This window comes from Polypterus senegalus, chromosome 8 (genome assembly GCF_016835505.1).
Source record: "Polypterus senegalus isolate Bchr_013 chromosome 8, ASM1683550v1, whole genome shotgun sequence".
Taxonomy (NCBI): Eukaryota; Metazoa; Chordata; class Cladistia; order Polypteriformes; family Polypteridae; genus Polypterus; species Polypterus senegalus.
The window spans coordinates 106,841,554-106,858,978 of record NC_053161.1 but is presented as its reverse complement, the minus strand read 5'-3'; the positions used below and the strand labels follow the sequence as shown (position 1 = coordinate 106,858,978).

The following is a 17,425-nucleotide window of genomic DNA, read 5'->3' as shown; positions in this document are numbered from 1 at the left end:
CTGCAGGTTTTCATTCTAACTCTTTTCGTGATTGTTAAACATTTTTTTTTACTGCTAATTAACATCATTTTAGATTACTTTTTTAAAAAGATTAAGTCCTCTGAATTGCTTCATTCTTTTCCATAAACGGGAAACAAAATTGCTATATGAGGTGAGCCATCAGACCACCAGCTAAGCTGGACCCTTAAACTCCAACCAGTTTCATAATTACAAGCCGATTCTTGTTGTTCATTAAACCAATTGTTAATTCATTCAATGGCTTGTGGCCGCTCTCATTTCGCCTAAGCAGACATTTATTTAAAAAAAATAAAAACACCCAAAATAAGCTTTTTGAACAGTTTTTTTTTTTCAATCTGATTTTCGTCCTAAATACAGCACAGAAACTGACCAGGTCAAAATCACAAATGGTCATCTCCGGGCAGCTGACATGAGACTTTTCCCAATTCTTGTACTTCTTGACCAAATCTCTGTATTTAACACCATATCTCATCAGATACGTTTGAAACGACTGGCTAGTTTTGGAGTCTGTGGCCTTGTCTTCCAATGGTTTTCTTCCTACCTCGCTGATGGGACGCAGTTTATTCAAGTAAAGGGCTTTAAATCCGACAGTGCAGTCGTTACCCGGGGAGTTCTGCGGGATTCTTTTTTGGAGCTGCTTCTTTTTCTCATTTACTTCTTCCCAATAGGTAATATTAAATTTCATCCTTATGCTGATGACACAACTTATCCACTAAATACACTTCTGTTTTCCCTCCAAATACTCGAACGGCATGTCTCCAAGACATAAAGTCATGGATGACTCCCAATTGTTTTTAAATAGCAATAAAACTGGTTCTAAATCTATGTTCGCTAAGGTAAACCATCCTTCTAGTTTAATTAACAACATTAACACAAACATCTCTTCCCAGGTTAAGAGCCTGGATGTCATTCTAGACCAGGGGTCTCCAACACGTCGCTTGCGAGCTACTGGTAGCTTGCAACCCCTTTCCAAGCAGCTCGCCAAAGGGTTAATGAATCCTACATAAATTTGGACACTTGATTAGTCAAATTAGGGGTGGGCGATCTTTCCAAAAAATCATATCACGATCCACAATCTGGATTGCAATCTATCTTTTCTTATCTCTATCTTTCTCTATCTTTACTTTAACATGGCCTTTTTATAACTTCATTTTAATCGTAATTTAACTTAATCCTGATACTCTATATGTTCAATCTCCTCAAAATAACTATTCATGGTGGCTCTAAAATCGGTACTGACCCCTACTCTCTTTTCTGTTTCTTTTTCCGGTTTCTTTGTGGTGGTGGCCTGCGCCACCACCACCTACTCAAAGCTTCATGATGCTCAAACAATGATGGACGGATTAAAAGGCAAAAGTCTACGTGACCATCATCATCATCATCAAGCCCTTCCGTGAGAATCCTAAATCTAAAGAGGACTGTTTCATTTATATTAGGTAGAATGCCCAGAGGGGACTGGGCGGTCTCATGGTCTGGAATCCCTACAGATTTTATATTTTCTCCAGCCGTCTGGAGTTTTTTTGTTTTTTCTGCCCCCCCTGGCCGTTGAACCTTACTCTTATTCGATGTTAATGTCGATTTATTTTGTTTTATAATTGTGTCTTTCATTTTTCTATTCTTTAATATGTAAAGCACTTTGAGCTACTGTTTGTATGAAAATGTGCTATAGAAATAAATGTTGTTGTTGTTGTTGTATTGCTCTCAAAGCTTAATATACAAAAAATATACAAAACAAAAATGTTAAAACAAAATTGCTCTTGATAATTCTAATATTTCATTCCAATTGCATTCATAAAGCTTGAAACCACAGAATTTACACAGGGTGGCAAGACTGAGTTGTACTTAGTGTTACTACCTCACAACACCCGTGTATCAGGCTTAGACCCCAGCTTGGTCACTGGTTGTTTGTTTCATTAATTAGTATTTATGTTATTTTGTGTCGTATTTATTTGTTTTTTTTATTATTATTTTATTATTTTTTATTTGTTATTATGTACCTTCAGATTTGTGGACTAGCTGTAGTGATACTATGTGTTGCTAACCATGTGTGCCATGCAGCATGTGCTGTGTGACATCTTGGCAGCCAGGTGCAACGCGTGTTAAAGGGCATACTAGAGAAGGAAAGACAAAAGAGAGAACTAATACTGTCCAAATAAATATCCTCCCTAAGCTGTTATATCTATTCCAGATCACCCCACTATACATCAACAAATCATTTTTTAACAATTATAGTATCATTCATCTGGAATTTAAAATGCCCACAAATTTAAAAGGCAACTCAACAAAGATCTAAAGCAGAAGGCAGCAAGGACTACCTAACTTTCAGTTTTACTACTAGGCAGCAAATATATAAATAGATGCACCATAAAGTCTTAGAAATTGCCAGAAATTCATACATTTACACCAGCCTGGCATGTATTGTTAAACAAATCCTGTTCTAAATCTTCCTTGCTTTACTCCATGTAAAACTTTGTTAATTTACCAGCAATCCACTCATCCACCAATTGTTTAAAATACAGAAATAATGCAGGACACATCTGGATGCAGAGGAGCTCTTATTGGTTGTTCCTACACACAATAATCACTTTTTTTAACCTTCTCAGACTTATTTAGGTTTCAGCTATGGAAAATACTAGGGATTGAATCACTTGGGGAATTTTATATGCACAACATATCTGCATCTCATGAACAATTACACTCCAATTTTAATTTCTTCTATTTAAAAATGAGAAAATTTCCAGAGCTCCCAGACACTCTACTTGTTAGTCTTAATGATTTCTCAGATAACAATTCAACAATATATAAAAATATTTCAAATAATCGACTCTTTAAAGATCCTAGGGTATGTCGGGTAAGGGACATATAAATTGGCATTTCAGAAAAGAGTGGAACATTTAAAATTGTCTAAAATATGTCTAGGACAAGATCCTGCTTGTGATCGCTGCCATCTATCTCTCATGAGGCCATATGTTTTGGGAAGTTAATTAATTAACCATTTGGGTTGGAACGAAAACCTGTAGCCACTGAGGCCCTCCTGGACTGACACTGCCTTGTTCCTGATGTTGCTCAGGAAAGGCTTTGGTTCCAAGAAAACTGTACTGGAATACAATTTTGTGCAGAAAATGGATAGATGGATGGCTGGCATTCACACTCACAGGCTGTTTGCTTCGGGACATATTTCCGCATTGAGACCATTGTTTCCTAAGGATCTTGGTCTGGATTGTTATGGCGTGCACCAGAATGTAATTGGCATGTTCACAAATTTGAGGGGCAATTGCTCTACGTAGAAACTGTATGCTCCATAAGTGCTAGGTGTGAAAGTGCCATTAGTTACATGGGACCAGTTTATAGTTACCAATTAATTGGACACACATCTTTTTATTAATACACCCTGCATTTTTCCACTATTCCACATTGATAACATTATATGTTTGCATTTCTGGTAAAATCAAAACTATACATAAAGTTTTACGCCTGCACATTAATTAACACATACAGTAAGTGTCCCACAGCTTTGGGTGTTAATAAAAAGAGTAATTAAATATACAATTTGACTTTAAATTGTCCCAGACATTCTACACCTTCCTGTCAAAGAAAGTACAAGATGGCAAAGCAGAGAAACAAAAAATGTCTTCATATAGTTTTATTTTATTCATTATGAGAGGCAAGAATTTATGAATATGATATGAAATAATTATTTATATTGGTTATTGTTTTTATACTGCCATTGCCAACTGTTCATTTTCCATTTTTCGCTTTAGCAATTTGTGTCTGTCATGTACAGCAGTCTCATTGCATGTTTCTTTAATAGTAGAACTAGTACAAGAAGCAAATCTTCTTCTTCTTCTTCTTTTGGCTGCTCCTGTTAGGGGTCACCACAACGGATCATCTTCTTCCATATCTTTCTGTCCTCTGCATCTTTTTCTGTTATAACAATCACCTGCATGTCTTCTCTCACCTCATCCATAAACCTTCACTTAGGCCTTCCTCTTTTCCTCTTCCCTGGCAGCCCTATCCTTAACGTGCTTCTCCCAATATACGCAGCATCTCTCCTCTGCACATGTCCAAACCAAAGCAATCTTACCTCTCTGACTTTGTTTCCCAACCGTCCAACTTGAGCTGACCCTCTAATGTCCTCATTTTTAATCCTATCCATTCTCGTCACACCCAATGCATATCTTAGCATCTTTAACTCTGTTACCTCCAGCACCATTATAATAAAGCTGGTTTTTACTACCGTCCTTCCCTTTCACTTACTTGCTGATACCTGCCTGTCACAAATCACTCCTGACACTCTTCTCCACCCATTCCACCCTGCCTGCACTCTCTTCTTCACCTCTCTTCCACACTCTCCATTACTCTGTACTGTTGATCCCAAGTATTTAAACTCATCCACCTTCGCCAACTCTACTCCCTGCATCCTCCCCATTCCACTGACCTCCCTCTCATTCACACACATGTATTCTGTCTTGTTCCTACTGACCTTACTTCCTCTCCTCTCTAGAGCATATCTCCACCTCTCCAGAGTCTCCTCAACTTGCTCCCTACTATCACTACAGATCAGAATGTCATCAGCAAACATCATAGTCCACAGGGACAACATCGAACCAGGAGGGCCACAGTGGCTGCAGGCTTTTGTTCCATCGCCGTTTCTTAATGAGAAATTAATTATTGCTGATGAAGCACTTATTGCTCAAGTGACATTTTGATGCTTCATTTTAGTGGTCTCGCTTGTTAAGGTTACCCAGCCTTAATTGCTTATTTCAGTCTTAAAGAACTTCATTCACTGTTTTCATTGGCTCCTTATTAGAAGTAAGATGCCAATGACAAAGGAGACAGCAGTTCTTCATCTAACTTGTTTCCATTCAGACATGTGTGGATTCATCATGCACTAATTGATTTAATAAAATACTTAAGAGAAAAATGTGACCGACTGAAAATTACCCAATTTAGGTTTCAAAGCATTTAGATGATATCATTGAAAAGGAAAAAAAAAACTACGATATAAGAACCTAACATTGCAGAGTAACAAGCCATAAAATTAAACAAGGTCTGAGATTGGCAAGGATTGGTTTTCTAATTAAGCAACTGGGTTGGAACAAAACCCTGCAGCCACTGAGGCCTTCAGGACTGACATTGCCTACCCCTGTTCTAAGGTGTAATGGATTAAGGTATTCTACAGAAGGAATGCTTTCCATTTCACGAATCTCCTGAAAAGTATTCCTTATGACCCAGAGAGTATTGTATTGTAATGCAGTGGCTCAGTTGCACTTTGATTAGGGAAATTATTTCTGTAAAAAATGTTCCTATTTGATTTGTGGGTGGTATGGGGTTGGATCACTTTAGGGACTCCCACACTCCAAAGACAAGATATTAGACTGATTGGGCTGAAGACACCAGATTGACTTGCTGTAAATGAGTGTGGGTGTGGGTGTGTGTGTGTGACTGGATGTTATGTGACAGATCTGTTACTTCCAAGATATGCTAGGGCTCTCAATGACCCTGACCAAGGTGGGGTAGAAGATGGACAAAAGCACTTGAAAGGGCACTACGCAAGTACAGGTTGTGCATTCTCAGACTTTGTTAAGCCTATATTTTAAGAACATATTTTATTTCCATATGTATTTCATCAGAGAGGTGGTTTTCTCTTTTAACATTTTAAGATTCCATTCATCCATAGATTTATTACAGCATAGATTTCCTTATATTGAAGAATCACATATTTTAACTACACAAAAATGTTATTTTATTTAATGTTTTAATATTCTGATAGGACTATATAAATTTTGGATGCTCAGCCTTTTTCATTTTCAGGAAGAACTACAAGTCCAATAATAAAATTACCATGAATGAAAAAATAATGACTAGAAAATTAGAAGATTACTGTCACTAGACATCATGGTTAGCAATGTCTCTATAGGAAACATTCTACTACTAATTCATTATAGTATAAACAACCAGTCGAGGCAGATGCTAATAAAGAAATACACATGTTTACTTACTCTATATTTCAGATATGAAACAAATATTATTTTTATGAAGGAACTGACTTCAGGTTTTAACAGAACACACACGTGTTGTGCATTTTTTGTTCCTCTGTCTGTGTATCTGAGGTCAAATATTTTTGGACATATTGTATCAAGAGAAAATATTCCATTTCTTAAGAAACTTCATGGACATCTTTTACCCTTTAGTATTAGAGCTGGTTATGTTTTTGGTGGATTCCAACTATTCAACTTTTAAAGTTTTTAAAACTGACGCCACCCACTGCATAGAAAACCCCAAAATATGTCATGCACAATTAGGATGTGAGCCTTGAGTTTATTCCAGAATTTTTACAGTTCAAAATTTTCAAACACAACATTCAAAATAGCTGAACTGTAATTACAAAGAAACACTGACTAGATGTTATGTCTTTATTGTTTGTGGCAGAAATTTAATTTGCTTAAAAAACATTTTCATACTTTGAGGATAATGCAACAAAGAAGATCAGCCTTTTAATGCCGTGCAGAAAACCACGTTAATGAATGTAGATTTGTGAAATAAATACATACATGGGTACACCTTGACATGGGGGGCTACAAAGAAGAGAATGGCGGGGGGGGTCTGGACAGGGAGATATGCACTATGATTTTATTTTTAACTTTTAACCTTTGGTAAAATCTATCAGCCAGTTATCTCTCTCATATCAGCAGATAGTCCATGTTCCTTGCTAAAGGCTAACTACGATGCCAGACACTAATGGTTTTGAAATATACTGTAAGTTAAGTGCCCCTCGCCCACACTTACTATAACAATAGGAGCTCTGGCAAGGACTGCCCCTCTTCAGTGCATACATTTTACCAGTTGTTGGTGTCTTGTGCTCTCCTCCTGTCTTGAAATAAACAGTTTTTTAATTCACTCTGCCCAGTCTTTGCAGGTTTATTCCATGACACATTCTCTTTGAATGTTTTGCTATCCAGAATATAAAAACCTTTGGCATACAGGAATGAGAAGGCAGGTTGGAGAGAGGAAAATAGGATTCATTTTGTTGCCTACTTCCCTGCAGCATACTGTATGTTTTTATTTTGTTATCTATCTCATTGTACTGTGTGATGTTTCTATTTATTCCTCTTCATTCCAATTTAAATGCATTATTGTTCTACTTGTAAACTTTTTGGTATTTTTCTAAGTTTGTAGAACTGACACAATGGCACACTATACTTTATAATTCCTTCAGTGACTGCAATAAATCTCTATGTATTTTATGCTCTCACATAAAGGGGACATATGACCTTTGCTAACAGTAAAGACTAACATAACTAATTTTATAAACAACCAAATATAATAATCCAATCCAATTTAGGGCCATGAAGGCCAGAAAATAGCCCAGGAGCATTCACTTACACCAAATTCCATTTCCGGTGGGCAGCAGTGGCTACAGGTTTTCATTTTAACCCTTTTCTTAATTAGTGACCTGTTTTTGCTGCTAATTAACTTCTTTTGAAATAATTAATTGACTTGCTCTTGAAGACTCAGACCCAATAATTGTTTCTTTTTCCATAATATTAGCAGAATAATGAGATACAAAATGAGCCAAAACATGACCAGTAAACTGCGTCCATCATACAATATCTGAAAATAATGAAAGATGAAGGTCTCAGGAATGCTGATCTGCTCAGGTCCACAAGACATTTTAACAGTGCTCTTATAAAAGAGAAAATCAACAATTTTGAAAATATATATTATAGCACAATGAGAGCAGCAACAAGCCATGGAATTAAAGAACGGGTCACTCATTGCATGGCTGCCCTCGAGTCCTAATCTGGGATCTTGAGGTGGTTTGTCGTGTGGATGCTGTATCAGTGCAGTGTATGCTCCCAACCACTACAGCACAATAATAAACAATGCTTGTAATCCTTCAGAACATCAACAAATACAACTCAAATCCTTTTCCAAACCTGTGGCATAAAAGTGTTAACAGACTAGATGCACTGTGATTTAATGAAAAAGAAAATGATGAAATGTTTTCATCAAATTGGTGGAAACAGTGGGCACCCCTACATACTGAACTCATTTGTAAGGATTTAAACAGTTATGAAAGTAAAATGAATGAGCTTACAGCACAACAAGAAAAGTGCTGCCTGCCTTTCATTTAGACTTACAGCCACATGCATTACCCTGAAGAGTCATGACTGTACTAGATTTAAAAGCTTTTTTTAATATGATGCCCAAAAAGATATTTCTTGGCAAGTGAATCCAACCTTGGAGGAAATAAATGAAGATTATTGCTAAATGACTTTCTTGGTTCCTGACCAGGTTCACAAATCAGCAGCAATCTTTAAATGTATAAAATGTTCTCTAATAAAACCTGCCCATCATCTTAGAAAAGATATGTTTTTACAGTTTAGTATTGGTGTAGAACATTCAGCTTTTCAGTTTCAGATAGTGATGTAGGAAAGGGCACTTGAAATGGTAGATTTCATGATTCCCTTTATTTTTCAGTTGTGAATATTTCATTTTCCAAGCGCTTATTAATTTTTATCATTATTACAACAACACCATCGTGCTACAATTTTGTACTCTATTTTCATTGCTGCTGCCATATTGTTTATTTGTTGCTATATCCATTGCCTGTCACATGGAGTGTTAGGTCATCTTGCACCACCAATATAAAATGGCTGCACCCTGTCTTTTGGATAAACAAAACTCTTGTGTGCCTTATTTCTCTTTTTTTTGGTTAAGAAAATTATTTTTGTTAGTTTTGGGCTCCTGGGGCCTCATACATAACGGCGTGCATAGAATTCGCACTATAACATGACATAAGCACAAAAGCCGAAATGTGCTTACGCACAGAAACATCCAGATGCAGGAATCTGTGCGTACTCCAACTTCCACGTTCTTCTGCTACATAAATCCCGATCAGCATGCACCTGCTGTCCCACCCCAACTTCTCCCAGAATTACGCCTCTTTGAATATGCAAATCAATATAAATAGACGTTAAGCTCAGCGTTCTGTGAAAAGACAATGGGAAAAGCACAGGGGAAAATATAAGAATTTCAGCGAATACTAGGTGGAGGCAAAGGAAAAACATACTATTTGATGATTTAAACAATGGTATAAAAAACAAAAGGAAGTCGATCGAGTGACATAGCGTGTTGGAGAAACTTGAAAGCTCAAGTTCACAAAGTTGCACAGTGCCCGAAATAAAAAAGAAATCACATATCAAAGTCGCCGTGAAAAGGCGTTGTTGTTGTAGCCCACCGTCTGAGTGTCATATGAAAGCTTATTAGGGTACAGAGAAAAAAAATAGGCATACAGTGAGAAAAAAGCACGAAATGTCAACTTTAATCTTGAAATTTCCACTTTAATCACGTAGTTTATTTTGTCATTAAAGCAGAACATCATAAACTTCATCTTAAAATTGTTTAATTTACTAGTTTCTCAAATCCCATCGCAACTAAAGTAGCATGTTAAATGCTTTGTTTTGTATTTGATCTTCTATGTGCTCTATGTGTGTGAATCACTACGTGCTTCCAGGCTTTCTCTTCCTCCGACAGGACACAGAATCCATTACATTTGTAATATTACAGCTCCTAAATGTATATGTGATATCATTCTCATGATGATAGGAGTTAAAGCATGCTGTTAAACATGGGAACACGGTGGCACAGTGATTGTTCATATCTCACACATGATGCTGCTGCGCCATATGCGACCTTCGATGAAATAATTTATTGTAGCAGTACTGTCTCTTTCAAACATACTAACCTCCAATTCCTGTCCTTACTTTTCTTTCTCCAAATACCCAATCGCCACACAATCAGCTCTGTAATAGACATTAAGCCATCTGTAAGCTTACAACGGCGATTCTTCAAAACTTTTAAGGAACATTGAAATATCTTAGTAGTACGTGTTTAATTATTCTATTCGTCTGTCCTTCCAGTGTTGCACCAGCCTCAGCAAATATACAGCGCAAGGCAGGAACTGTAGTGCAAGTTTATAGTGGGGTAAAAGTACAAACAGTTCTACAAGGAGCACTTGATTGCGTGCGTTTATAGTTCTTGGGATGAAACTGTTTCTGAACCGCGAGGTCCAAACAGGAAAGGCTTTGAAACGTTTTGCCGTGGCTGAGGCAGCATGTGCTTGATGCTGTATATTGATAATTCTCTTTCCGATCAGCTGCTGCTGTAATTCACACTCAGATATAGTGATATAAATACTCCGAGTGGTGCAGTGAGAGTATTATGGAAAAAGATGATCCGCTGTGGCAACCCTTAACAGCAGCAACTGAAAGAAGAAAAGGAGGTGCAGTGACAGTAACAACGCTAAAGCTGCTATGGTATTTGGAATACTATGACTATTCCCTGGACCATTATATTGTTACAGGTTAATTACAATCAGATGCACTACACTAATAAACAATATGCAGTTAGTTTCAGTCTATTTATAAAGGGTAACCACACAGGAACAGTAGCACTGCTTTGATGCTGGGTGCCACCAGTCTGAAAAACCGAGCAGAGAACTTGCACACGACAGAGTATGAGGTACCGTGGAAATGTGCGTGGCCTTACGCCAAGTTTAGGTTTTATACATCGCGATTTGAATGTGGAACGTTCTTACGCAACATTTCTGTGCGTACGCACCGTTTATACATGAGGCCCCTGGTCTTTAGCTAGATTTTTGACCTTAGAACTGTGCTTTGTTTTTGGCATTGGAATTTTGTCTTTCGTGTGTACTGACTCTCTTTTCTCTAAAATTACTTTAGTATGCATTCTGTTTCTCATAGGGTGCTCACAATAATAGATAATTCACAATGAGGTTTGCATTCATCCCCACCTAGAATTTAAAATCATACCTCCTTTAGAAGTTTATAACTTTCTTAAAAACATCCTCCTTTTGTTTTTCCAGTTATTTATTCACTCATCTCTTTTCCAATCCCACTTATTCAAGTATTGAGTTTGGTGGGGGACACCTAGAGTCTAACCAGACTGCACAAGAACCTGGATGGGGCACCAGTCCATCTCTAGTCACATTCATAAGCACACCTTATGCTGGGGCATTTAAAGTCAACAGCAAATCTAAACTTCACATTATTGAGAGGTGAAAAGTAATTGAAGAAACAAAAAAAATTCCATTAATACACAGAGAGAAGGTGCCAACTCCAGACAGAGAGTGATGTGTTAGGATTAGGACCCATGTTTGTAGAGATGTGTGTGGTAGTAGTACTGGTCACTCTACCACTAAGCTACCAGCTCTGAAGATAACATTTGATCATTTTACAACCTCACAGTTTGCTTACCATACTGCCTATCAAGCTGCTTCAATTTTTACTGTTGATTTGGCATCTTACCTACAAAACTCTTAAACAAAACAACTGAAAAATACAATAATTGTGTTAATCAGACTAAACTCAGTTTCTGCTTTCCTGCTCTCATGGAAGGCTCACACAGCTTTGTGGTAAATCCTTAGTTGAAATGTCTGTCTGTGCCAGTTCTGGATGTTCTTTGGGTGCTGCATTCACATCCAGGCTACTTGTACATGTCCATCTTTGGACTATCGAATATGGTGAGATAGTAGGCTTTGTTTAATTCTTACCTTCTTTCATACATAGAAATAATAACAGAAAAGGCTCCCTTTGCATTTCATAACTAGAATGCTGCCAAAAGTATTAAAAAGTGTGTTTATTAACAATACAGTCCAGAAATGAGAGATAAATACAATGGAAATACAAATTACACTTTCATTGATCAAACAAAAACATAATGCCTCCATTTATTCCGGATTTCATTTTGTTTAAGTTTTCAGTAGAATTATTCGTTGTTTTTAAATTTGGTGTATTTTAAAGTAGGTGGCACGGTGGTGCAGTTGTAGCGCTGCTGCCTTGCAGTAAGGAGACCTGGGTTTGCTTCCTGGGTCCTCCCTGCGTGGAGTTTGCATGTTCTCCCCATGTCTGCATTGGTTTCCTCCAGGTGCTCTGGTTTCCTCCCACAGTACAAAGACATGAGGGTTAGGTGCATTGGCAATTCTAAATTGTTTCTACTGTGTGCTTGGTGTGTGTGTGCATGTGTACCCTGCGGTGGGTTGGCGGCCTGCCTGGGGTTTGTTCCTGCCCTGTGCTGGCTGGGATTGGCTCCCGTGACCCTGTGTTAGGATATAGCGGGTTGGAAAATGACTGACTGACAACTGTATTTTAAACTTATATTAGTGACATCACCATTTTATGGCTTCCATATTATTTATGGGCACTGCCATTTTGTGTAGTTGTTTCCTAAGGTGGCACCATTTTGAGTGTCTAGTAGCTATAATGGGGCGGCACGGTGGCGCAATGGGTAGCGCTGCTGCCTCTCAGTTAGGAAACCCGGGTCCTCCCTGTGTGAAGTTTGCATATTCTCCCCGTGTCTGCGTGGGTTTACTTCTATAGTCCAAAGACATGCAGGTTAGGTGCACTGGCGATTCTATAAAGTCCCTCGTGTGTGGTGGGGGTGTGTGTGTGTGTGTGTGTGTGTGTGCGCCCTGCGGTGGGCTGGCACCCTGCCCAGGGTTTGTTTACTGCCTTGCGCCCTGTGTTGGCTGGGATTGGCTCCAGCAGATCACTATGACAGTGTAGTTAGGATATAGCAGGGTTGGATAATGGATGGATAGATAGTTGCTATAATGCTGTGTGGTTACCAGACACGTGATGGGCATGCCATGCGAACCATGGAATCATGGTGGCCTTGATATAAAAGATAGTTTCACACAACAGCATATTAAAGAACTTTGAAATATTAAGGGTGGATTAAACTTGAAAAACAAGCAAATCACTAGAAGAGAACACTCCTTTGGTCTGGTTTGTAGTTAATATTTCAAAACGTACTTTGACTATTCTCCTGTCTCATTATTATACTTGTTTGTATGCCTACTGGCTTACTGATTGGAGGAGGAATTCTGGGGGAGCCTCCTATACACCGTGCAGTTTAGAACAAGCCAGTGATGAGCCACAGGATTCATAAGGAAAGCAGTAAGTGGTGCGGTTCTGTGAGTGACTGCTGTTATGATCAAATTCAAAGCTTGACTGCGGCGGACACAATTATAAAAACAATTTGCCAGGAATTACTGCACAAAGCTGCTGGTTAAATTCAAGAAGCTCTGAGTTCATTATCCTCTCAGAATCTGCATCTGGATTGTGACTGTAAATGTGGTACTTGATGGACAAGCATTTATTTGTATATCGCAGTTTGGCATTATGACAAAAAAAGGCATGAAAATACAGGACATCACTTTATTTAATAAAAAATACAAATCAGCTTATTGACAGTATGGGATAGTGAAAGTGACCACTTATTTAATGGTAATAAATAGCACAGCCTGATCACAACTAGTGTTAGAGATGTTACAGCACTGGTATTCTAAATATTTATATCACTATGTTTGTTAAAGGCTTTTCCAAATCTGCCTAAAACTTGCCTTTCAAAAATTATACTGTATTTTTTCTAATACACACCACCAAAAATGTGCAACTATTGTTCAATAGCCTCTTCATTCTGACTTTGGCAGTGATTAGTACAGAAGATAAACTCAAGATGGATCCTCTCTATTAGTAGCACTTTAATACAGTTAGCAGAAAAAACTGTAAAAAAATAATTCCTCCCATATAAAAATTTCTCCATCTTCATTTCACTATTATTTGGATTTTCAACTATCATATTTAGATGATTTAATGTTGGATCAATTGAACTTCATCGTTTTAACGAGGTTTTTTGACTTTATTGGAACAGGCAGCACACCGGCACAGTAGTAGGTGCCACTCCCTCACAGATCCAGGGTTAGAATCCTGAGCCTGGATATTGTCTGTGTGGAGTTTGCCCTTACTTCTCATACCTGTAATTGTTTTTCTATTAGTACTTGAATTTTTCTTGCTCATCCTTAAAGAGCTGCAGGTTAGGTTAGTTGATAATTCCAAATCAGCCCTCTGATAGACTAAAGCCATGGCCAGGACTGCCAGGTTATGCTCAGGCCACCCAAGTCCTTGAATTGTATTAAGCAGTTTAGAGAATGCTATGTTATGCAAATTTAATGTGTATGTAAAGTAATTAAATGCAATATATTATATTGGTCAATACTACTAAACATTTACTGCATTTATCAGTGCCTGAACTGCAGAGCCTGAAGTCTTTCATTACACACATTATACACATACAGGAATCAAAGGAGTATGCCCTTTATATTTTGTGGTATGATAGGCTCAATTTCTTTTCCACGATACAATGTCAGACGTCAATTCTCTTTCTTCTAGCATGATAACAGCTGCAGCTTTGTGCTTTTTCTAGCTTTATGTCAACCATTCCTGTTTTGCTTGCCATTATAATGACATCTGCTACATCTTTTTGCATACAGCATGAAAGCTTCCGCATCCTTTATCTTTAAAACACAAATGACAATTAAAAATAATAATGAACATATTAATTTGCTTTATGCCATTTATTTTTTACATTTATTTGAATGCACCCTTGAAGCTAATTTTTGGCAAAAAAATAAAGGCAAACTTCTAAACTTATTGGTCTTCATTGTTACTTCTAAAAACTTGAATGCATCTGTCCACAACAGCAAATGGGTAAATCTATCCTGGTTATGATCTAATTAAGAGTAGTACACCTACTTTATATGGATGGGTCTCTTATTCCAAAGATATTCAGCTTTTCATTTTATTCTTTTAGACCAGGGGTCCTCAATCATAGTCCTCCAGGACCGTGATTGAGGACCCCTGTTTTAGACTGAAGATGAAGTGCGTGATGCATCTCGGTAATATACATGTTACTTGTCCATTCATTCCTTTGCAGTATATTAATAGTCCTGACCCAAAAACTGCAACTTCTAAGACACATAACTCAGAGGACAGGATTTTGGTTGAGGTGGATATTTGGTAATGGTAGTGTCATTTCATTGTATAAACAGTGGTAGCCACAAGGAGAGTGTTTTGAATATTTTGTTGAAATGTCTGAGCAAGTTAGTGCAGTGCCTCAACACTTATGAAGCAGTGACTAGGAATACACCACCCTTAGCCTATTTCATGCAGAGAATGCTCTAAGTGGGATAAACTTCTGAGATGGAGGTCTGGGGATCGGAAAGGTTAATGAAGAAAAGTTATTTGGCTCTAAAACCATCAAATGACATAACGCACGCTGTTGGACATAGCAATGTTGCCATGAAGTGAGACATGAGCATTAAAACCGTGCTGTTAACTGAATCACCCGAACCTGGTGGGCTTTGTAAAGTACCTCATTAATGATGGCAGTAATTGAGTTATTCATTTGTTCATTTCTTGGGAAAATAATAGTGAAGTTAACATTTTGAATTTAATTTTGGTATTGTTTGTTTGAGATTGTCATGAAAGAATATTATAATTTCTGCGCACACCTTATAAAGTTTTTAATAGGTTCAACTCATTTAAAATAGAATCAATGAAAAACAATGTAATTATGGATGAAAAGTATGCGCTTCCATGACAATCTGAGACTGTGAACAAATCCAAATTAAAGCGGTATTTATTTCAAAGTACTTATCTTTGCTGTTGTGAAGGAAATTATTTTTCTGTACTCTTCTCTTTATATATATATATTTTGGCCTGCAGAGAGCATTCCGGCCACCCAAACCCAACACAGATGGACGCAGGATACAGTTTCAGCACACACACGTTTTTTATTTTTCCAGCCTTCCCCCATTTCCCACAAGTCTAGAACAGTTCACAGCACAGCACAATACAAATCTCTTCTTTCTTTTTCTTTCCTCCACTCCTCCAGGCAAGCTTCATCTACCTCCTCCCGACTCTGGATCCCCGAGTAATGGCTGCTGGCTCCTTTTATACGGCACCTGGCAGTGCTCCAGGTGCTTATTAACCTACTTCCAGCAGCACATCTGGGTGTGGCGGAAGAGTTGCCCATAAGGGCCCACCCAACAGGGCTGTATCAAACTCCATCTCCCATGGAGCCCTGCGGGAGTCCTAGACACCACTGCAACCTTGGGGGGGCTGCCACCTAGCACTCCAGGGCAGGTAATGCTCTGATATGCTCCCTCCCCAGGTCCTTCCAGCATGGAGTACGCAATTTTATATATATATATATATATATATATATATAAAATATATAGTGGTACCTTGGTATACGTCTGCTTTGGAATAAGTCTAACTTGGTATATGTCATTTTTGGACGCAACAATTTTGCTTGGTATACGACCTTTGTTTGGAATACAACTCACGTGCTAGACGCCTGTTGCTAGCATTCAGTGAACAACCCGCGTGCTACCCTTGTTTACCTCTCTCGAGACAAAGCCATGACTGCCCACGCGCGTCAGTACGCCAGTTGCTAGAATTCAGTGAACATCCTGCGCTATAACTCTACAGCATGTGAATTTTCATGTGATTTTCTGTTTTTTCGCGTAAATTTGAATTGATTGTTGAAAAGTATGGAGGTGGTATGCATATCCGGGACATGGCTGCTGCATACGGTATGCCGATAATGACAGTATCTACGATTGTGAAAAACAAAGATGTTATTAAAAAGTAAAGTGAGGTTAAATTTTCATTTATTTCCTCTAATTGCTTTTGTATTTATGTATTCTAGTATTAAGCAGTGTTTAAATTATTTTATACAACCCCATCAATGTATAATAAGCTAATAACAATAGGATTTTTTTTTCATGGGAACGGATTAATCACTTTCCCTTTATTTCTTATGGGAAAAATTTGTTTGGTATATGTCCTGTTTAGTATAAGTCAAAGGATCTGGAACAGATTAAGGACATATACTGAGGTACCACTGTGTGTGTGTGTGCCCATATTTCCTTTAGCCTCTCCTGAAAGAGTAGTTTGAATCATGTGATAAGCTCTGTACTTTATGTTTCCACCTTTCCTTGTAACTTTCTACAGTCTATAGGATATATATTAGTTTTTAGCGGTCTTTCTTATTCATGTCTGTGTTAATCAAGGAATCTCTTTGTCTGGATAGAGTGGCTAAAGTAGAAGAGAGAGCTCTCCAATAGATCAATTCAATAATTCTATGCATATATATAAACCACAGCCTTTGCAGAGTAACTTGGAAACATTTAATTAAAATATATCAATGACACTATGGCAAATTAAACAGTTTAGAAAGGTCTCATCCTCACCATGGTTTCCAGTGCAGTGAATTCCCCTGTCAACTCCTGTAGCTGCTGTTGAATGTTCTCCTTTCCAGTCTTCTCTTGAAATAACTGGTCACTAGTTTGCTGCATGTTTGAGTCTAACAGCTGCAAAACATTGGAAACAGAGAGACTTTATTTCTTGATAACAGTTATATAATATGCCTATATCTTTTTCAGAGTACCAAACATATATATAAATACATTGTCACAAAAGCATGAGGCATTTTCAAGGCTGGTGAACAGATTGCAAAACCACTCTGGGATGTG

At 37.8% G+C, this 17,425-nt stretch overlaps 1 protein-coding gene across 1 annotated transcript in view; it reads right to left on the bottom strand.

Annotated features, from left to right (window-relative positions):
* LOC120533620 (lamin-L(I)-like) overlaps positions 1-17,425 on the bottom strand; it is a 118,716-nt gene that overhangs the window by 11,706 nt on the left and 89,585 nt on the right. Inside the window, exon 7 of the mRNA XM_039760536.1 lies at positions 17,144-17,263. Coding sequence (XP_039616470.1) covers positions 17,144-17,263 — 120 coding nt within the window. The remainder of the gene's footprint in view (positions 1-17,143; positions 17,264-17,425) is intronic.